Genomic DNA, 24,292 nt, shown 5'->3' with positions numbered 1-24,292 from the left:
TCCTCTTTATTTGTGTGAACAAATTTGCATTAAAAATTGGCATTTCTGAATTGGAATTATCTTTTTACTCCTTCCATAAAACTATATACTGTACATTATTTCTCCGAACATAAAAAGACTGAGTTGAAAAAAATAAGGTTTAGTAAAAAACAATACTTGATTAACGTCTTCTTCCCGAATGCCTCGTATTCTGGCATAAAGTTTCAGGTGTTCGCGGGCTGTCAGAAGGTCATTCAGAGCATCAAATTGTGGACAATATCCCATGCTTTGTCTTGCCGCAAGAATATCATTAACGACACTGTGTTGATTAATGAAAGCGTCGCCTTTAGTTACTCCAATATCACCAGTCAACATTTTAAATGTTGTTGTTTTACCAGCGCCGTTAACACCAAGTAAACCAAAACACTGTGATAAAAAAAATAGGCAACTTCTTAATGACACAAAAAAGACATACATATCAACCATCATTAAAATATCAACGAATAAGATTGATGTAAGAAGCGAATGCAAATAAAAAGTTTAATTTTCGCGCAAAATCAACGCAAACAAATCGATGTTTATCGAAATGAAAAAATGTCGTTATTACGAAGGATGGTTTTGTGTCGTTAATAGGACATGTTATAAGACATTTCTTAGATTTTTTATATTGTGTAACATTACTCAGATTTTCTAGTTTTAATCAAATAAGATTTTAAAGTCTCACTTGTCCATTAGGAACACCAAGAGAGAGTTGCTTCACTGCCATATTCTTGTTGCGACCGAATTTTGAACGATAAACCTGAATAGGAGGAAAAAACACTTTTAAATAAATGTGCAGCTGATGAATGACATAAAAGTATGGACGACTTATGTAGTTAAGTTAAAAAAAGAAAAATAGTTTACTATAGTTTCCTACCTTGGTCAAATTAACAAGACGTAAACAATCAGAATTTGCCTCGCCATTTAGAACACGTTGTCTTTCCATATCCACATCATCATCTCCACTTTCCATACAAAACTCATTACTATTCTTTTTTCTACAGTAAATTTTACAAATAATTAAGGGTTTATATAAAGTATTTCTACACGAAAAAGATCAACAAAACAATCTGGACATCTTTGTAGCGAAATCTTCATATGTGAAAACAACATCTAACCTTTTTTTGATGAAAAATCTGTATTGAATCAACAACGTAAATGCAAAATAGACAAAACCAGAGACAAACATCGAAAATATATTTCTCCCAGTTATTTCCCAACTCATCGGATCTTTAAATAAACTTCTTCCTACAGCAATAAGAAAATACGAGTTACCAACGAGTATAAATAAACACTATACATCCAGGATGAAGCTCATGTTCTCCATTTCACGGGATATTTTTTAACACTTTGTCAAAAGTACGCGTACACGATCAGTAAAAAATTCGTTCAGATAAGAAAATAAAACATCGTAAGAAAAGAAAACGACGGCTGTTAGTAATTTATCTATGTGGGTAAGTCTACAAAGTTGTTCTATTACAGAGCAGAATATTAAGTCTACCGCAAGTTCACTACATTAACTATTACGTATAATCTTACAAAGGATAAAAACCATTGTGTTACTTGACAAAGATGAAATGCGGACATAAAACTTACCAAATCTTTGAAAAACGTCAGCAAATATTTGATTTCTAGCAAGATCAATAAGTCCGCGACCCAAGCAATAGTTGGGAAAAATCAAAAACACTTTTTTCAGATAATTATTGATCATAATGAGTTCCTGTAACAAAAATAACAAAATATATTTTAGTATTCATGTGTAGGCGCGTTTCTCTTCAAATGATTGCAAAGCTCAACATCTTTATTAACTTCTTTACAAATTTTTCGATAATGTTGATTTCTACATTTTAAACAAAACGCAATGGTGTACTTATATGATAATACACAAACATAGGTGTACTTACAGGATCATGCACAAATATAGGTGTACTTACATAATCATGCACAAACAATGGTGTACTTACAGGATCATGCACAAACATAGGCGTACTTACAGGATCATGCACAAACATAGGTGTACTTACAGGATCATGCACAAACATAGGTGTACTTACATGATCATGCACAAACAATGGTGTACTTACTGGATCATCATCAAAAAATTCCAAAACAAATGTCGCAATCGTGGTATTCATTCCAACGAAGAGATTGATACAGATTAAGGTAATGTAAGCAGTACTTGATACTTGGAAAACAAATGAAGCAGGGTACATAAGAGGCGTTATCGACCATCTAAAGTAAGAAAAAAATGAAGGTGAATGAATTGAATATGGTTAACATAAAGAATTACCAAGTCTCATTACGGTACTGGTAAAACTTGCACTTAAATCAAACTTTAACGGGATAGTTTTTCATATCTTCAATTTCGTTCAAGATTTCTATTTAGATTTACATATGTATTTAAATCACGTAACAACGCAATGTAAGTCTGATAAATAAATATGACAAATATTGAACAATTGTCAAGAATTATTCCTTCTAAACTTTGATCATTTCATGATTTTATATTAAATGTACCAACCCATAGAATAGCAGCAACAAAAGAGTGGGGCCAATGTTTTCAGCGGATGTGTACGATTTATCTTGGAAGGCAAGGAATATAAGAATACAGCAAAGGGCGGGAACGCAGTAATTACACTAAAAATAGAAAAATTTCATGTTACATGTGTTGAAAACGAGTAAATAAATTTACAATGAGTAAATACTCAAGAAATATTTCATTTAAGAATATTTTTTCTATAATTCTAAATTTAAAATATTACAAGCAGTTGCATGTTTTCTCTTAGCAAAACATACATAAAGATGCAACGAGACCTTCAGCAGATTGAATTAAAATATATATCTTATTACAATACTGTCTCATTGGTGAATTAAACAGCTTACGTACGTACATGGTGAATGTAGATTACAACCAATACCTAGGATGATTGACGTAGATTATAACCAATAGCTAGGATGGTTGATGTAGATTACAACCAATACCTAGGATGGTTGATGTAGATTATAATCAATACCTAGGATGGTTAATGTAGATTATAATCAATACCTAGGATGGTTAATGTAGATTATAACCAATACCTAGGATGGTTGATGTAGATTACAACCAATACCTAGGATGATTGATGTAGATTATAATCAATAGCTAGGATGGTTGATGTAGATTACAACCAATACCTAGGATGATTGATGTAGATTATAATCAATACCTAGGATGGTTGATGTAGATTACAACCAATACCTAGGATGATTGATGTAGATTATAATCAATACCTAGGATGGTTGATGTAGATTACAACCAGTACCTAGGATGGTTGATGTAGATTACAACCAATACCTAGGATGGTTGATGTAGATTACAACCAATACCTAGGATGGTTGATGTAGATTATAATCAATAGTAAGGATGGTTGATGTAGATTACAACCAGTACCTAGGATGGTTGATGTAGATTACAACCAATACCTAGGATGGTTGATGTAGATTACAACCAATACCTAGGATGATTGATGTAGATTATAATCAATAGCTAGGATGGTTGATGTAGATTACAACCAATACCTAGGATGGTTGATGTAGATTACAACCAATACCTAGGATGGTTGATGTAGATTACAACCAATACCTATGATGGTTGATGTAGATTACAACCAATACCTAGGATGGTTGATGTAGATTACAACCAGTACCTAGGATGGTTGATGTAGATTACAATCAATACCTAAAATGGTTGATGTAGATTACAATCAATACCTAGAATGGTTGATGTACGTACAATACAACCAATACCTAGGATGGTTAATGTAGATTACAACCAATACCTAGAATGGTTGATGTACGTACAATACAATCAATACCTAGGATGGTTATTTAATGGAGACTACAACCAATACCTAGGATGATTGATGTAGATTATAATCAATAGCTAGGATAGTTGATATAGATTAAAATGCACAGCGTACATGATCAACGAAGAAAACGTTCACAGCTTAGATAGTGTAAGAATATTAAAGAGAGCAGCTTAGATGCTTGATGTAGGAGAGAGCACCTTAGATAAAAGATTAAGATACATGCACCAGAAGAAAAATAAAAAAAATCAACAAAAAAGAAAAAAGAAAAAAATAGAACTCACCATATCCCAAAAAAAGTTGGCACTCCAGTAAACAAGTGGATGAACACCACACACCATGTGTAAATGTTTAGCTTTTGAGACACGTTCATTGATGAGAAAAACGACAAAACTTGCGGGAACAAATGCGAGGGCAAAAATCACAAATATTGCCATAACAAGATCAGTGCGCGCCAGATTTCGTCTGCAATAGAAAAATATAATTAATTTATTCACGTATTTGTGTGTGCTGACAGTAAATGATATCTTTACCAGTAAAAGACAATATTTTAACAGGTGAATCAATGTAATAAATTTATAAAATAATTCATTAAAAATGTACTTAGCCTTAAAACATATATTCTTGCATATAATAGTAGTTTTGAAAGCGTAAATTACAATGTAGCTTCAGAGAGTTCTCCTTCAGTCATATTCATTGGATGGTTGTACGTAGTAATGCCTGAAAATTACAGAACTTTCAGTAATTCTGAGAAAAAAATAAAAACATTAAAATGGAAAAAGAACATTTTTAAAACATACCGTATTGTTGAGGATTTTTGCCTTGTGACGCAATGTGATGACGTAAGAAAGTGTTTGTAGCGACACTGAGGAAGGTTGGTGATGCATGACCTGCTTTGTTTAAGTACCAAGCCTTGAGGGAATACAGGCAACAAATAAGGATACAAGTATACCAGTGAAAAAGGAATAAAGATGTACTATGAGCAAATAAGGATACAAGTGTACAAGCTAAAGGGCAAATATTGATATATTATGAACAAATAAGTATACAATGCAGACAAACAAAATAATCCTATTCGCTGACCTTAATTCCTTCTTTAGTAAAATATCGTGAATAGTTGAGGTTTCTAGTATCTCCTACTTCTCGAGGTACGTTTACTTTATGACCAAACGTGACACCTCCATATCTGTAATATACAATGAAAATGTTATTTGCTTCAGGAAACTGTGACATACAGTCGTAATGATTCAATAATTGATTTTATGGTTTTAATTCAAACTGCTGGTATTGGTACTTTACCAGCATTTACGAAAAATAGTCTTTACCTTCGTTTTCTAAACTGTTCGGTAGTTCTCAAAAGATAATCATTAAACTCCCAATGTGTGAGATTATAAACCGTATCACCAGTGTCAGAAGATGCCTTAGGTGGTTGATAATTACAACATTGTCCTTTACAAATGGCAGAGCCAGTTTTACATGAACAAGATTGCAAATATCGTGATGAACGAGGAACAGTATCGTAGCCATTATTAAATTGAAGTCGCTCTTGAGAGCAGTTAAGTGGTACACAGTAACTTCCTATAATTGAAAGAACACACTCAACAACAAGGTTTCGATATTGGCCTCTTCAGAAATATATAAATATATAGACATGTATTTCAAATTCAACAATTGCGGATTGAAGTTTTATTGCTACCACTGACGTAAGCTTTGTATTTCTTATTTACATTGAGCAATAAGCGTAAAAGTAGATGATTAGCACCTTTGTGAATGGGAAATCAAGCCTTGTTTTGCACGATATTCTGAATAGGTTTCCTATTACACACCTATAGCCACCACACACCTATAGCAACCACACACCTGTAGTAACCACACACCTATAGCAACCACACACCTATAGCAACCACACACCTATAGCAACCACACACCTATAGCAACCACATACCTATAGCAATCACACACCTATAGCAACCACACATCTATAGCAACCACACACCTATAGCAACCACACACCTATAGCAACTACACACCTACACACCTATAGCAACCACACACCTATAGTAACCACACACCCAATGCAGAAACCAACATTAGAAACATTAAAATTTATGACTTTAGAATCTACTAACCAACTCCAGGAGGATTAACAAATATTTCAGCAAGGTGTTTACCACTGGGAGATTTCATAGCATCAGCAAAGAACATATTATTTGGTTGAGGTATAGCATCAGTTGTGGTTAATTTCAATGGAGGAATATCACCGACAGGAGGACTCAGCATAGCTGATACCATGGCAAGACAAACAAACAAGGCAGGAAGAATGATTTGAGAAATAAAACCTTTTCTGTTACGTTTTGAGTGTTGAAAACGTTTCTTTAACAATCCAAAAAACTGTCGCTTCATCAAGATCAATCCAGTTGCTCTTTCCTTTATTCTTGGAGGTTGAAATACATTTTCAATCTCATCGTTCACATCTTCTTCCATTTGATCCTCACCTAAGAAATAAAAACGATATATTGTTAACAAACGTCATTCTACCTAATTGACAACAAAACCTAAGACTTTTCCAAAAAACTTTCACACACAAACAACACTTGCTTTTTATTTTATTAATAGCAACAAAGCAAAACTGTTTTTTACGTAATTATTTGGCATTTTTCAATATAACTAAACTGCAAATGTTTCTTAACATGCGCATTTTGAGCAAGTGTACAAAAAAATTCATATAACTTTAGATATAACAGTTCAAATCAAAATGCACCTTGTGCAGTATTCATTTCTGGATCGGATCTCGCTGATACTTCTCTCTGTTTCTTTTGAAATATCCTTTTAAATCCCTTAATTTTGCATCTTTCATTTCGCGCGCTGGAGCGTCTTGAAGGATAAGATGATTGCATTTCCTCTATAAAAATATAACTATCACAATTCTAGAGAAATCTTGTGCAACAAAAATCAAATCACACAGAATCACATTCCAATTATTGCCGGCATGTAAACGTCTACACAGACGCTAAATCACAAAGATCAAATTACGATTGTTGTCCTCATGCAAATGTCTGCAGTTGTTAAATTACACAGTTTACATTCTATTTGCTGTCAGCTTGTGAAATGACTGCAATTTTATATATACATGTGTCTGTGAGATTCTACAGAAATGTTGGAATCTTTTGAGACACATTTTTAAAAAAATAAATGAAACGGCATTCGAAACAGAGTGTACACGAATACAATATTTGTTGGATACAGTTAAAAATTGTCCCGAAACAAACATTACCTTCTTCTTCTACGCTTGCAGTGCTTGCAACTTTTAAGAAAACCTGAAGAATATGAATATAATTTGTGAAATTGAAAATACAGCAATTTTCAGTTGTGCAAAATTAACATACTTCCTCCAATGTTGTATCAGAAACACCAAAACTACTGATGTTAAATTTCTCCAAGTTTTCATTCAATGCATCAAAAAGGTTTTCAAATTTACTACCATGGCAATCGTCAGTAGGAAGAACATATGTCATTTCAGTACCAACACTTTCAACCAATTCTGCTTTAGAAACAAATGATCTGATGAAAGCGGTCAACGATAATTCTTGTGATGGTTTTTCTTTTTCTGTTATTCCTTCACCAATTTCTGAAGATGAATCACCCAGACTAACACCTATATGCAGGATGTATCATCATTTACAGTATTGTACAAATACCTGAACAACATAACATCGTTATAATCCTTAGTTATTGATAACGTGACCTCTCTCTTATCATTCATCGTACTAGCATTTCAACAAACGCTGTCATTTAAAAAGAAAATGTCCTTTCATTATAAATAATTGTCAATATAAAATATAAAAATATAAAATAAATTCAGTATAGAAAGAGGTTATCAAACCAAAAAAAAGTTGGTGAAAAGTAGAGTGCAAACAAAACTTGACCTTTGCTTTCAGGTTTACTCTGATTTTCATATATAGGGATGTTAAAAAATAGGAAATAATTTGTTTTCAATGTACCAAGTTATCCCTAGGGTACGTTCACTATCATTCGCTATCCCAAAATTCGTGAATATCTACTGTTCTAGTATGTACCTTGCTACTATCTATTATCCATAAACATACCTTCATCGATACTTCTGCCAGATGCTTCACTATCATTATCATCACTGTTGTGTCTTGTTCTTTCAAGAGCTCGAGTTTCTACATTAGTGACGAGATCTTTCTTTACCAATGTAAGATAATAACCACTACCATATTGACTTTTGAGGAACAATGAAGTGCCACAACAACACAATTTTCCTTGAGCAATGATCGCTATACGATCTCCTAGCACGTCTGCTTCATCCATATGATGCGTCGATAACAAGATTGTTCTCCCTACAAATACAATGATATTACAAAAACCATTGTCAAGTCGTTTAATAAATTGGGTTTCTGCTTTTTTCAAGATTCATCAAATGGAGAGTCTATCGTATCGCTAATCAAAAGTAAATGAAAAAAAAACTTCTCACCTTCTTTGTATTGCAAGAGAAGATCCCAAATTGCACGACGAGCATAAGGATCAACACCAGCGGTTGGTTCATCAAGAATAACAATCTTTGAACCAGCAACAAACGCCATCGATACAGACAACTTTCTCTTCATTCCACCCGATAAAAATTTAGATCGCTCTTTTCGTTTCTCTACAAGCTGCGAGTTTGCAAGGAATCTAGTAAAAAGAATATGTTATAACGATTAACAGCAATCATTTCACCATATGGTCCACAAAAATGAGATTGGTAATCAACATTGGCAGGCAAAAAGCTAAATAAATTACAGTAGCAATAATCAATCCGAAGTGACAAGAGGATGGATCCGGAGCTAAAAAAACGGAGATTGCACAGCCCTACGACAAGATATTTTTACAAAAATAAATGGGTTCTCATTCGTTGTTTGTAGACTTTTTGTATTTAACCATTTATATAGTGTTGAAATCAAATAAAATCTTGTTTAAAGCGATGATGTAAAATAACTTGATCTTTCATTTCGGTAACGAGCTCAAATTAATTCTTGCCGTTATTTGTCGTCTAGGATTACCCTACTACACCTGTGAATTTCGAGGGCAGCAATAGGAAGTGAATTTACGTATTGAGTCGACAGACCACAGTGATAGAGTAGAAATTTGTGACTATACTTCCAAATTGACTAAAAACTAAGCCATATGTTATGTGGACGGTGATTTTACTTTTCTACTAAATAAAATTTGAAGAAATTTAATCGTGTAAAAATGTTCAATCTTAAGAAAAGGTAATTAAAGGAACCGATGAATCATCATTTTAAAGTGGTTTGAACCATATTTTTTAAAAAAAAATTGAACATAAACAAAAACACAAAGCAAAAATTATGCATTTACATTACCATTATAAGAATAAATCATGTGAATAAAATAACTCTTACTTTTCACTTTCCTCATGAATATGACTTTCGTCCATTCCTTTTAACTTTGCATAAAACCAAAGATGTTCTTCAACCGTAAGATCATCAAACAGCACGTTATACTGAGGACAAATTCCAAGACTATTTCTTATTTCGTCCATATCATTTCGGATGTCTTTTCCTTCGATAAAAGCTGTGCCCTCGGTAGGGGGATAAATACCGGTCAGCAGTGACATTGTCGTCGTTTTGCCGGCACCATTGTGACCAAGGAATGACGTTATTTGTCCAGAGTACAAATTTAAGCTCAGATCATTAACAGCAACCTTACCGTTGCTATAAACCTATCAATTAAATCATTTGTGTCATCAAGTTTTTCCCAAAGTAATTTTTACTTATAGCAAATAAATAGCTGCAAATGTTTACATTGGACGTTCTAAATACCTACATGATACACTTTAACGCCAATAACGATCATAATTTAGTTACGTATAATGATTATTTGATTAATACAGGAAATGAGATTAAACATTAATATACTCACAAAAAAGAGTCCTAAATATTTACAATAGATGAAGTATTTTACCTTCTTTAAGTTGCGCATAGAAATTCCTAAGGGTAAATGTTTTGGTTCACGTTCAATAGCCACATTTCTTTCAGTTGGAGTGACAGGTGAATCTGCTCTGTTAAGTTCAACGTTCTATAACAATACAATAAACATGTATGTATCACTATTTACGTTCTATAACAATACAATAAACATGTATGTATCACTATTTACGTTCTATAACAATACAATAAACATGTATGTATCACTATTTACGTTCTATAACAATACAATAAACATGTATGTATCACTATTTACATTCTATAACAATACAATAAACATGTATGTATCCTATTTACGTTCTATAACAATACAATAAACATGTATGTATCACTATTTACGTTCTATAACAATACAATAAACATGTATGTATCACTATTTACGTTCTATAACAATACAATAAACATGTATGTATCACTATTTACATTCTATAACAATACAATAAACATGTATGTATCACTATTTACGTTCTATAACAATACAATAAACATGTATGTATCCCTATTTACGTTCTATAACAATACAATAAACATGTATGTATCACTATTTACATTCTATAACAATACAATAAACATGTATGTATCCCTATTTACGTTCTATAACAATACAATAAACATGTATGTATCACTGTTTACATTCTATAACAATACAATAAACATGTATGTATCACTATTTACGTTCTATAACAATACAATAAACATGTATGTATCACTATTTACATTCTATAACAATACAATAAACATGTATGTATCACTATTTACGTTCTATAACAATACAATAAACATGTATGTATCCTATTTACGTTCTATAACAATACAATAAACATGTATGTATCACTATTTACATTCTATAACAATACAATAAACATGTATGTATCCCTATTTACGTTCTATAACAATACAATAAACATGTATGTATCACTATTTACATTCTATAACAATACAATAAACATGTATGTATCCCTATTTACGTTCTATAACAATACAATAAACATGTATGTATCACTATTTACATTCTATAACAATACAATAAACATGTATGTATCACTATTTACGTTCTATAACAATACAATAAACATGTATGTATCACTATTTACATTCTATAACAATACAATAAACATGTATGTATCACTATTTACGTTCTATAACAATACAATAAACATGTATGTATCACTATATACGTTCTATAACAATACAATAAACATGTATGTATCCCTATTTACGTTCTATAACAATACAATAAACATGTATGTATCACTATTTACGTTCTATAACAATACAATAAACATGTATGTATCACTATTTACGTTCTATAACAATACAATAAACATGTATGTATCCTGTTTACGTTCTATAACAATACAATAAACATGTATGTATCACTATTTACGTTCTATAACAATACAATAAACATGTATGTATCACTATTTACGTTCTATAACAATACAATAAACATGTATGTATCACTATTTACATTCTATAACAATACAATAAACATGTATGTATCACTATTTACGTTCTATAACAATACAATAAACATGTATGTATCACTATTTACGTTCTATAACAATACAATAAACATGTATGTATCACTATTTACGTTCTATAACAATACAATAAACATGTATGTATCACTATTTACGTTCTATAACAATACAATAAACATGTATGTATCCCTATTTACGTTCTATAACAATACAATAAACATGTATGTATCACTATTTACGTTCTATAACAATACAATAAACATGTATGTATCCCTATTTACGTTCTATAACAATACAATAAACATGTATGTATCACTGTTTACATTCTATAACAATACAATAAACATGTATGTATCCCTATTTACGTTCTATAACAATACAATAAACATGTATGTATCACTATTTACGTTCTATAACAATACAATAAACATGTATGTATCACTATTTACGTTCTATAACAATACAATAAACATGTATGTATCCCTATTTACGTTCTATAACAATACAATAAACATGTATGTATCACTATTTACGTTCTATAACAATACAATAAACATGTATGTATCCCTATTTACATTCTATAACAATACAATAAACATGTATGTATCACTATTTACGTTCTATAACAATACAATAAACATGTATGTATCACTATTTACGTTCTATAACAATACAATAAACATGTATGTATCACTATTTACGTTCTATAACAATACAATAAACATGTATGTATCACTATTTACGTTCTATAACAATACAATAAACATGTATGTATCACTATTTACGTTCTATAACAATACAATAAACATGTATGTATCCTATTTACATTCTATAACAATACAATAAACATGTATGTATCACTATTTACGTTCTATAACAATACAATAAACATGTATGTATCACTATTTACGTTCTATAACAATACAATAAACATGTATGTATCACTATTTACGTTCTATAACAATACAATAAACATGTATGTATCACTATTTACGTTCTATAACAATACAATAAACATGTATGTATCACTATTTACGTTCTATAACAATACAATAAACATGTATGTATCACTATTTACGTTCTATAACAATACAATAAACATGTATGTATCACTATTTACGTTCTATAACAATACAATAAACATGTATGTATCACTATTTACGTTCTATAACAATACAATAAACATGTATGTATCACTATTTACGTTCTATAACAATACAATAAACATGTATGTATCCTATTTACGTTCTATAACAATACAATAAACATGTATGTATCACTATTTACGTTCTATAACAATACAATAAACATGTATGTATCACTATTTACGTTCTATAACAATACAATAAACATGTATGTATCACTATTTACGTTCTATAACAATACAATAAACATGTATGTATCACTATTTACGTTCTATAACAATACAATAAACATGTATGTATCCTATTTACGTTCTATAACAATACAATAAACATGTATGTATCACTATTTACGTTCTATAACAATACAATAAACATGTATGTATCACTATTTACGTTCTATAACAATACAATAAACATGTATGTATCCTATTTACGTTCTATAACAATACAATAAACATGTATGTATCACTATTTACGTTCTATAACAATACAATAAACATGTATGTATCACTATTTACGTTCTATAACAATACAATAAACATGTATGTATCACTATTTACGTTCTATAACAATACAATAAACATGTATGTATCCCTATTTACGTTCTATAACAATACAATAAACATGTATGTATCACTATTTACGTTCTATAACAATACAATAAACATGTATGTATCCTATTTACATTCTATAACAATACAATAAACATGTATGTATCACTATTTACGTTCTATAACAATACAATAAACATGTATGTATCACTATTTACGTTCTATAACAATACAATAAACATGTATGTATCACTATTTACGTTCTATAACAATACAATAAACATGTATGTATCACTATTTACATTCTATAACAATACAATAAACATGTATGTATCACTATTTACGTTCTATAACAATACAATAAACATGTATGTATCACTATTTACGTTCTATAACAATACAATAAACATGTATGTATCACTATTTACGTTCTATAACAATACAATAAACATGTATGTATCACTATTTACATTCTATAACAATACAATAAACATGTATGTATCACTATTTACGTTCTATAACAATACAATAAACATGTATGTATCACTATTTACGTTCTATAACAATACAATAAACATGTATGTATCACTATTTACGTTCTATAACAATACAATAAACATGTATGTATCACTATTTACATTCTATAACAATACAATAAACATGTATGTATCACTATTTACGTTCTATAACAATACAATAAACATGTATGTATCCCTATTTACGTTCTATAACAATACAATAAACATGTATGTATCACTATTTACATTCTATAACAATACAATAAACATGTATGTATCCCTATTTACGTTCTATAACAATACAATAAACATGTATGTATCACTGTTTACATTCTATAACAATACAATAAACATGTATGTATCACTATTTACATTCTATAACAATACAATAAACATGTATGTATCACTATTTACGTTCTATAACAATACAATAAACATGTATGTATCCCTATTTACGTTCTATAACAATACAATAAACATGTATGTATCACTATTTACATTCTATAACAATACAATAAACATGTATGTATCCCTATTTACGTTCTATAACAATACAATAAACATGTATGTATCACTATTTACATTCTATAACAATACAATAAACATGTATGTATCCCTATTTACGTTCTATAACAATACAATAAACATGTATGTATCACTATTTACATTCTATAACAATACAATAAACATGTATGTATCACTATTTACGTTCTATAACAATACAATAAACATGTATGTATCACTATTTACATTCTATAACAATACAATAAACATGTATGTATCACTATTTACGTTCTATAACAATACAATAAACATGTATGTATCACTATTTACATTCTATAACAATACAATAAACATGTATGTATCACTATTTACGTTCTATAACAATACAATAAACATGTATGTATCACTATATACGTTCTATAACAATACAATAAACATGTATGTATCACTATATACGTTCTATAACAATACAATAAACATGTATGTATCACTATATACGTTCTATAACAATACAATAAACATGTATGTATCACTATTTACGTTCTATAACAATACAATAAACATGTATGTATCACTGTTTACATTCTATAACAATACAATAAACATGTATGTATCACTGTTTACATTCTATAACAATACAATAAACATGTATGTATCACTATTTACGTTCTATAACAATACAATAAACATGTATGTATCCCTATTTACGTTCTATAACAATACAATAAACATGTATGTATCACTATTTACGTTCTATAACAATACAATAAACATGTATGTATCCCTATTTACGTTCTATAACAATACAATAAACATGTATGTATCACTATTTACGTTCTATAACAATACAATAAACATGTATGTATCCCTATTTACGTTCTATAACAATACAATAAACATGTATGTATCACTATTTACGTTCTATAACAATACAATAAACATGTATGTATCCCTATTTACGTTCTATAACAATACAATAAACATGTATGTATCACTGTTTACATTCTATAACAATACAATAAACATGTATGTATCCCTATTTACGTTCTATAACAATACAATAAACATGTATGTATCACTATTTACGTTCTATAACAATACAATAAACATGTATGTATCACTATTTACGTTCTATAACAATACAATAAACATGTATGTATCCCTGTTTACGTTCTATAACAATACAATAAACATGTATGTATCACTATTTACGTTCTATAACAATACAATAAACATGTATGTATCCCTATTTACATTCTATAACAATACAATAAACATGTATGTATCACTGTTTACGTTCTATAACAATACAATAAACATGTATGTATCACTATTTACGTTCTATAACAATACAATAAACATGTATGTATCACTATTTACGTTCTATAACAATACAATAAACATGTATGTATCACTATTTACGTTCTATAACAATACAATAAACATGTATGTATCACTATTTACGTTCTATAACAATACAATAAACATGTATGTATCACTATTTACGTTCTATAACAATACAATAAACATGTATGTATCCCTATTTACATTCTATAACAATACAATAAACATGTATGTATCCCTATTTACATTCTATAACAATACAATAAACATGTATGTATCACTATTTACGTTCTATAACAATACAATAAACATGTATGTATCGCTATATACGTTCTATAACAATACAATAAACATGTATGTATCACTATTTACGTTCTATAACAATACAATAAACATGTATGTATCACTGTTTACATTCTATAACAATACAATAAACATGTATGTATCACTGTTTACATTCTATAACAATACAATAAACATGTATGTATCACTATTTACGTTCTATAACAATACAATAAACATGTATGTATCCCTATTTACGTTCTATAACAATACAATAAACATGTATGTATCACTATTTACGTTCTATAACAATACAATAAACATGTATGTATCCCTATTTACGTTCTATAACAATACAATAAACATGTATGTATCACTGTTTACATTCTATAACAATACAATAAACATGTATGTATCCCTATTTACGTTCTATAACAATACAATAAACATGTATGTATCACTATTTACGTTCTATAACAATACAATAAACATGTATGTATCACTATTTACGTTCTATAACAATACAATAAACATGTATGTATCCCTGTTTACGTTCTATAACAATACAATAAACATGTATGTATCACTATTTACGTTCTATAACAATACAATAAACATGTATGTATCCCTATTTACATTCTATAACAATACAATAAACATGTATGTATCACTGTTTACGTTCTATAACAATACAATAAACATGTATGTATCACTATTTACGTTCTATAACAATACAATAAACATGTATGTATCCCTATTTACATTCTATAACAATACAATAAACATGTATGTATCACTGTTTACGTTCTATAACAATACAATAAACATGTATGTATCCCTATTTACATTCTATAACAATACAATAAACATGTATGTATCCCTATTTACATTCTATAACAATACAATAAACATGTATGTATCACTGTTTACATTCTATAACAATACAATAAACATGTATGTATCCCTGTTTACGTTCTATAACAATACAATAAACATGTATGTATCACTATTTACGTTCTATAACAATACAATAAACATGTATGTATCCCTATTTACATTCTATAACAATACAATAAACATGTATGTATCACAGTTTACGTTCTATAACAATACAATAAACATGTATGTATCACTATTTACGTTCTATAACAATACAATAAACATGTATGTATCACTATTTACGTTCTATAACAATACAATAAACATGTATGTATCACTATTTACGTTCTATAACAATACAATAAACATGTATGTATCACTATTTACGTTCTATAACAATACAATAAACATGTATGTATCACTATTTACGTTCTATAACAATACAATAAACATGTATGTATCCCTATTTACATTCTATAACAATACAATAAACATGTATGTATCACTGTTTACATTCTATAACAATACAATAAACATGTATGTATCACTATTTACGTTCTATAACAATACAATAAACATGTATGTATCACTATTTACGTTCTATAACAATACAATAAACATGTATGTATCACTATTTACGTTCTATAACAATACAATAAACATGTATGTATCACTATTTACGTTCTATAACAATACAATAAACATGTATGTATCACTATTTACAAAGTTCTTCATGCATGCATTTCTCACATAAGACAAAGTTTTAAAGATCATGCACTACGTACATAGTATTTCAACCATTTTAAAAGTAACTAAACTATATTCTTAATTTGCATTAGTTAAAATGAAATTCCCATTCTAAAATAGTACATATTAAGAGTATTAAATGTGAGAATAGAATGATTAAAGATTAAAGATTACATCGCTCAGATACAGATTTTAAAATGAAGAACGGAGCAAGCAATGGATAACTGCTTTGAAATTTTTAAAGAAATAAATAATAATTCAAATACCTGTTGAGAAAGAGCTATGTAAACTTGTGTATCGTTATTTCCACGTGTTCCAATGCTTCTTATACGATATTTTGCTGGAAACCAATAAGATTTCATGAAAGGAAAATACCAAGGTTTAGGAACACCGTAATCACCTGTATAAACATACAACAAAAAAATGAATGGCAGCTAAAACTAGTAAGCTTACTTTCATCAAGTTCACAAAATTTTTGTAAGTTAGTTGTCAATCAATGAAAATTTCTCAAAGACTCTCACAACAATGGAAAAGAACGAGAAAAACACAGCAGGAACATTTTCATGATTGAAAACAGCCTTAAAAATTATGCGAATGATTCTTTGACAGATAATATTTCATACTTTGCATTAAAAACACATTAAAAATGTATAAAAATGATTGGTGTCACATAACGTTTTCATATGGAGAATGACGAGTGTCACTTTCATTATTCGCCCCTTGTTTTGAATAGATCAATGCAAAGCAGTGTCTACCTACGAACGTATTGACTGACATCAAAACCAACAAACCTGGGAAAACTGCCTCTATGTACCACGTGATTAACCCATATATGAACGCATCAAGTATCAACATCAACATGGCCGCACCAACACTGAACTCATCACCACTAACTGGACTGGAGAATAAATTATTCCATCTTAAACCGATTCCTTGTTCTTCAAACCGAGCGAAATATCGACAAGCAATGCCAAACGCTGTAGGGGATAACAGACTCTACAAAGATTAAACAAAGTCATGTGAAGATAAATTAGGGAGAGAGAAAAAACCACAACCGTAAATAATAGGGATAAGAGGAAACTGTAGTTCAAGCTGCTTGGTAATCTGATTTAAAGAAGTAAAGAACCCCCCTGAATGCATGGTCATCATCCGTAATCTTATATATACAGGTACACAGCCTTCTCCTAAAGCAGGGTCATGATTAATGAAATATGACTAAACATTTCTTCTTCAGTTAATACAACGTTAAATTAAAACAAGCCACAATTCGGAAACACATAAACACAAGTAGTTGCAGTCTACAGAGTTAATATATTGTCATATTCAAAGACAACTGGCAACAATGTGGAAACATAAACATACAAATACTTACAGAGATAACAAGATGTGGAGTTTTCACTTCCCTTTCAAATATCGTGAGAATAACATAAGGTAAATAAGTTGTGATGTAAATAAGACCACCGCAAGCTGCAGCAACGTTAGCACGAGAAAAAAAAACGCTTATCAAGAAGCATAACATGACAGTTGATAGTGTAAACGCAAGGAAGAATACAAATATAACAACAGGATCGCTGTAGATGAGAATTTCACCAAACTTTAAAACGAAGACAAGCATAATTGCTGTTATCATCATCATCACGAAACTAGTTATTAACCACGCTAGCCAATGAACGGCGTTGGTTAAACCCATCACCTGTAATGTAAGTATAGAAGACTTTTTAAAGCACACCACGTAAAAATGCAACTTAAGTAGTTGCCAGGGAAATCTATTTGTATTTATATAAGTTGTTCTTCGTAAAATATTGTAAAAAAATAGTTGTATTGTCAGTAAATTGTACATCGTACCACCCTCACATTTATAAATACACAAAGAACCTTCATCACTACTTATTTATAAATACAAACGTACCTTCATCACTTCCTTTAAACGAGTTTCTTTCTCATGAACAACTGTTTTTACAATCATTCCAACAGTATATATCCACGCCAAAGTCATGAACAAAGGCATAGAGTTGGATATGGTCAGGGAAAACCTGAATAAAATGTACATTTGTCACCATTTGACATCATACGTATGACACATTTCCACACAATATGACATATTTCAAACTCATAAATTTTCAAAAACAACTTTTCAAGTGTCTGTCTTGGATTGACAATGGTGTGACACAACAACAAGTATGACTTTTGTACCTGTCATAAATATAACAAGGATATGGAAACATTTGAAGAAACATTCCAGTTTCATGAATGGTTTTATTAGCATGAATCTCCGTGATAGCACGATCTATCATGTCTTGAAGATAAACAAAACCAAATACTTTATAACGTAACTTCCATAATGAATTCTCCGGACCTGGACGCCAATATCTATATAATAAGAAGCAATACGTTGCAGATTTTTGTTGGTGCATTTCACAGATCCGGCTGAAAGTATTAAGTTCTCAGGCAGGTTGCACGAAGCATGGATAGCGTTATCTATTGGATAAAAAATTTTTTTAAACGGTTAAAAAACTTATTAAAAATGAAAAAGATACGGTTTGAATTGAGCAATCACTGAAATGAAATGTTGTTTCTAAGATTACAAAGTTTCTTTGTCGTAACGAAGATATAAACACCTTTTTTAAAAGTTTAAAAAACAATGGATAACGCTACTCAAGCTTCGCGCAACCGGCCATTGCAATGTACTCTTTTCCTGCTAAGTAATCATTAATAAAACTTCTAAAGTCATCATCAAAAACATATCACAAACCTGCTACGTTTCCAGCGAGGATTCATCACATGACTAGGATCTTGACGTATTTTATACTCGATATTTGTCGATAGTTTTTCATCATCATCTTTTACATTGTTGAATACAACAGCTAAATTCAAAATAACAAAAAAGATCATCAATTTATGAAGTAAATTTTGAGCTGCGTAGGTATATTTTTAGTCATATTTTTAGTCATATTTTTAGTCGTATTTTAAAGCTACTTTTTTCAAACTCAGAATCCACGAGTAAACATAAATTTCAATACGGTCTTCACAAAAATATTCGTTTATTTTGAATAACTGGAATGTTTTCATACTGGCAAGAGGTTCGTATCTTTGTTTAGTCAACCATATCATTTCAGCTTCACGTTCACTTTTTACTGGTTGAAAATAATTGAAATTTAAACAATGGCCATGTTTAGCAATAAGTCGACTAATCAACTGGAGATTATTTGATACAACACTGGAGCTGGGGTCTTCCAACGTTATTCCATACATGGAGGCAAAAAATCGCAACATATCCTAAAATATAAATATATATGAACATATACATGTATATACCAAGATGAACGCCATTGTTGAAGCAATTCAATGGCGTGCATGTAAGCAAGTGTCCTTGAAAAGATGACAATTTTTCAGAGAGATATAAAGAACTCTAGAACAAAAATGGATGGTGAAAACGCAATATGTGCCACCACAGAATCGGAAATTTCGTTTATACATAAAATAAAAAATGAAACAACTAACATAAGATGATTTAAAAATGGCAAAAACTGACCATCATGCCGTGAATTGTGAAAGAAATGGTTTATACATTACAGCTAAAAATCACCCAAATTCTTGATGTTACAGCATGTATTTCTTCACTCATTTTTTCACTAATATTTTCATATTTGGCATACATGATATAAATGAACATTAAATGGAAGTGAAGTAATATTATGATAAAAATAGCTATAGCTATTTTTTTCTCACTTACCAAACCGGGCAAATTTAGTGAATCAAGTGGTGATGATTGCGAGTTCCACTGTTTGGCAGCTTCGCATACTGTTTTCCAAACATTACCCAACTGATTGAAAGTAAAATTTGCCTGAAATTTAAAATTGAAAATATTTTATAGATGTCCATTACAAACTTCATTTTATGAGAAATAACAAATGCAGTTAATCTAAGCCCACATTCAATTTGTAGTCACGAAACAATAGACAGTTTGATTTTCACCATTAAAATACAAACATTAGTTACCTTTTTTATTATACTTCTTGTGTGAACATTGTCAGGAGTATAGAGTATTTTTCCATTTGAAAACAGCCGTAGCATTCTTAAAAAGAAACTCCTTGCACCACCACTTATAAAACTAGAACCAACATTATCAAGTAGACAGGCGTTGAACATACAGCATGTATCATCTATGGAAGAAGAAACAAACATAACAAAAAATCAATAAAAATGTTAAACCACACTCAAATCATTGAAATAATTCATGGAAAACAAAAAAAAATTTGTTTAGATTTTGGATATAAATTTTAAATGACTGTTCGTCATTTTCTCCTCTATTTTACATTTTGTCTTTTGTAGTAATAATAAACTTTTTGCACGATGTGTCTATTCACGCAAATTCCACGCAGGACCATTCAAAAAACACGCGCGTCAGCAAATAATCAGCAAACGTGATTTTGTACATAATTTAAACTACAGTAACAGTTTTTTGCATTTCAGTTACGTGATGATTGCATTTGGCATGAAACTTCATGTTGTAATATTAAAAAGAATTGTCGTATTTTGAGTAAACAATCAAGCAAAAAATAAGTTAAACGAAACAATGAAATAATACAAACTTTTTGGGCAATAACAATAAAAAGTATCCTCGACTGTGTCGTCATGACAACAACCACGACTTTCACATTCTTGCTTGTTGATTCCTCCCCAACCACAATCTGATCTCAACTCAGGTTTTACATCTGAACATCGACTGTTGTCTGAACCTATCAATAATGTATTATCTCAGAAAGAAATCTAGAAGGAAAATTCATACATCTGGAATATTACCTAACTTTTACAATATAATTAAAAAACATAATGAAAGGAGCTGTTTCAATCTCAAGACTTTAAAATTAATGTAACCAACAATTAACCAACCCTCCTTTTTTTAAAAGGAACTGGTAATCCACACTTCATACTAATTTCGTCATATGACACAAAACTGCCGGCGTAAGACTTGATTTTTAACAACTTGATCATTAAACCTTACGTTGTACATTAGTATTAGTATTGCCTTAAAAAGCGTAATTGCCATGATGAATGGCCTGAAAAACCAAGAAACCCAGGAAAAAACCCAAGAGAAACCCAAGAGTTCTTAAAAGAACTGTTATTAATATATTTAGTACTATGAACAAACAATAATTCAAACAATACCCGAATGATTTTGGAATTCAAACATTGCTTCTTCTCTCAGCCAAGCGCAAGAATTCTTGTTGATTTTATTTTGAGATTCTTGAGAACGCTCTTGACTTTGCAATGCAGAAGGTTCATCATTATCTACTTCAACTGGTGATTTATCTTTTCTGTCACAAATTACATCAAAAAGTCCACCATCCAAACGAACTGCGTCATACTTGAGAAAAAATTGTCATATTATTTTCAGTAATTTATTGCTAAATTAACTCTAAATTCATATTGTTGTGTTGCATTGTTTTTTTATGGCAATTATTCTTTATGAGCATCAAAGATTAATATGTTAATATACAATTTAACATATGACTATAAGTATTACAGCAGGTTAATATATAATTTAACATATGACTATAAGTATTACAGAAGGTTAATATATAATTTAACATATGACTATAAGTATTACAGCAGGTTAATATATAATTTAACACATTTAACAAAACAACCGATACGATTATCATTTAGCACAAAGACCCACCAGTTTCTGAAGAGAACTTGGAAAAGTGAGTTGATTTCTGATCTCAAACGGTATTTCATTGACTTGCAATTGGCTTAAGTTACAAACGGCATCTTTGAAAGCCATCTGAAAAAGAAAAAACTTCAAACATAACCAAAACATACATCACAAATTTGATTTGATTTGAATTTAATGTCTTAAGAAGAAATTGATGAAACTTCCAACGATATTTTCTTAAACTAATGATTTAAAACATACATATGTTCATACTTTCCACAACATAGCAAATTAAACATAAATATTGAAATCTAGTTCAGACTTGTCCTGAGAAATGGCAATTTTTGCGCAGCTCAATAGTTCGTGACAATATTAGTGTAAATATTACCCTCCTCGACATTTTCTAGTTTCAATACCTGTATGTGTATTAAAACAAGACATTGGTTGCACTTGGTCGGTCTACCTACCCGATTTCTTACACATTCACTTGATGTTCAAATTTATCGTTAAAGTATCGTGATTTTTATCTTCTAGTGAGCATGAAAACAGACCATATGTACCTCATAGTCAGGGGAAGAAAATATCAGATAACCAGACCAAGAACCATTGTGACAGGCTTTTTGTAAACTTTCATACAAGACAGTCTGAAAAAGTGAAAAGAAATATTGAATAAATTCGTCAGTAATTTTCTTCAACAAAAGAATTACATAAAGTGAAATGCAACAAGAATGAAAATATTCAAAGTATAAGCTGTTTCCTGTTCTCACAATTCTTCAATGAAGAAAATGTTTATATAAGTAGCTACATACAAAGATACTGTCATTTAGTTTTTTCAACCCAAATTTCAGTTTGGGTTTGATCAAATCCAAGGAAAAACTGTTTGGGTTTTTTTTTTTTTTGGGGCAGCAAGCCCCAAAAAAAAAAAAGCAGCAGGCCTGTGAATACGATAAAAAAAACTAGCAACTAAAATCTTCCATTGTGAAGAGCTGCAGAAAGTTGCAAAATACTAAAGTAGCTATTAAATTTGTTGAAGCTTTTCACTGAATATTGTGACATGTATGTTTTTTAATGCCATTAGATATTCTGCTAAAACGAAGGTTTTCCGAGAGCTGACATGAAAAAGATGTGCGGTTAATAAAAACAATTGTTCTTTCGGTGCTTTTCTATCCACTGACAACTTTATAAGCCAAAGAATCGATATTTTCAGTTTTATTTTTTAGTTTAACGTCCCCAAACAGTCACCTTATTGCAGTCTGTGTCAGAAAGCAATCAGCAGACTTGGAAAACACATAACTACAAAATAAGCACACA

At 30.0% G+C, this 24,292-nt stretch overlaps 1 protein-coding gene across 1 annotated transcript in view; it reads right to left on the bottom strand.

Moving 5' to 3' along the window:
- LOC124445090 (phospholipid-transporting ATPase ABCA1-like) overlaps positions 1–24,292 on the bottom strand; it is a 29,562-nt gene that overhangs the window by 1,897 nt on the left and 3,373 nt on the right. Inside the window, exons 7-39 of the mRNA XM_046995801.1 lie at positions 23,542–23,625; positions 23,006–23,110; positions 22,492–22,690; positions 21,915–22,061; positions 21,322–21,485; positions 21,056–21,166; positions 20,394–20,598; positions 20,075–20,186; positions 19,516–19,692; positions 19,232–19,355; positions 18,695–19,015; positions 18,114–18,318; positions 17,589–17,722; positions 9,846–9,959; positions 9,284–9,603; positions 8,359–8,555; positions 7,970–8,224; positions 7,250–7,518; positions 7,138–7,180; positions 6,625–6,765; positions 5,993–6,358; positions 5,189–5,441; positions 4,947–5,049; positions 4,664–4,775; positions 4,523–4,583; positions 4,148–4,328; positions 2,540–2,655; positions 2,103–2,250; positions 1,615–1,738; positions 1,137–1,266; positions 896–1,016; positions 704–778; positions 157–405 (exon numbers count right to left, since the gene is read on the bottom strand). Of these exons, the coding sequence (XP_046851757.1) occupies positions 157–405; positions 704–778; positions 896–1,016; positions 1,137–1,266; positions 1,615–1,738; positions 2,103–2,250; positions 2,540–2,655; positions 4,148–4,328; positions 4,523–4,583; positions 4,664–4,775; positions 4,947–5,049; positions 5,189–5,441; positions 5,993–6,358; positions 6,625–6,765; positions 7,138–7,180; positions 7,250–7,518; positions 7,970–8,224; positions 8,359–8,555; positions 9,284–9,603; positions 9,846–9,959; positions 17,589–17,722; positions 18,114–18,318; positions 18,695–19,015; positions 19,232–19,355; positions 19,516–19,692; positions 20,075–20,186; positions 20,394–20,598; positions 21,056–21,166; positions 21,322–21,485; positions 21,915–22,061; positions 22,492–22,690; positions 23,006–23,110; positions 23,542–23,625 (5,466 nt within the window). The remainder of the gene's footprint in view (positions 1–156; positions 406–703; positions 779–895; positions 1,017–1,136; positions 1,267–1,614; positions 1,739–2,102; positions 2,251–2,539; positions 2,656–4,147; positions 4,329–4,522; positions 4,584–4,663; positions 4,776–4,946; positions 5,050–5,188; positions 5,442–5,992; positions 6,359–6,624; positions 6,766–7,137; positions 7,181–7,249; positions 7,519–7,969; positions 8,225–8,358; positions 8,556–9,283; positions 9,604–9,845; positions 9,960–17,588; positions 17,723–18,113; positions 18,319–18,694; positions 19,016–19,231; positions 19,356–19,515; positions 19,693–20,074; positions 20,187–20,393; positions 20,599–21,055; positions 21,167–21,321; positions 21,486–21,914; positions 22,062–22,491; positions 22,691–23,005; positions 23,111–23,541; positions 23,626–24,292) is intronic.

The sequence above is a fragment of the Xenia sp. Carnegie-2017 genome, unplaced genomic scaffold (assembly GCF_021976095.1).
Source record: "Xenia sp. Carnegie-2017 unplaced genomic scaffold, XeniaSp_v1 HiC_scaffold_1, whole genome shotgun sequence".
In the NCBI taxonomy this organism is placed as follows: Eukaryota; Metazoa; Cnidaria; class Anthozoa; order Malacalcyonacea; family Xeniidae; genus Xenia; species Xenia sp. Carnegie-2017.
Note: the sequence above shows the minus strand (reverse complement) of the source record. Positions and strands in the feature narration are given on the sequence as shown.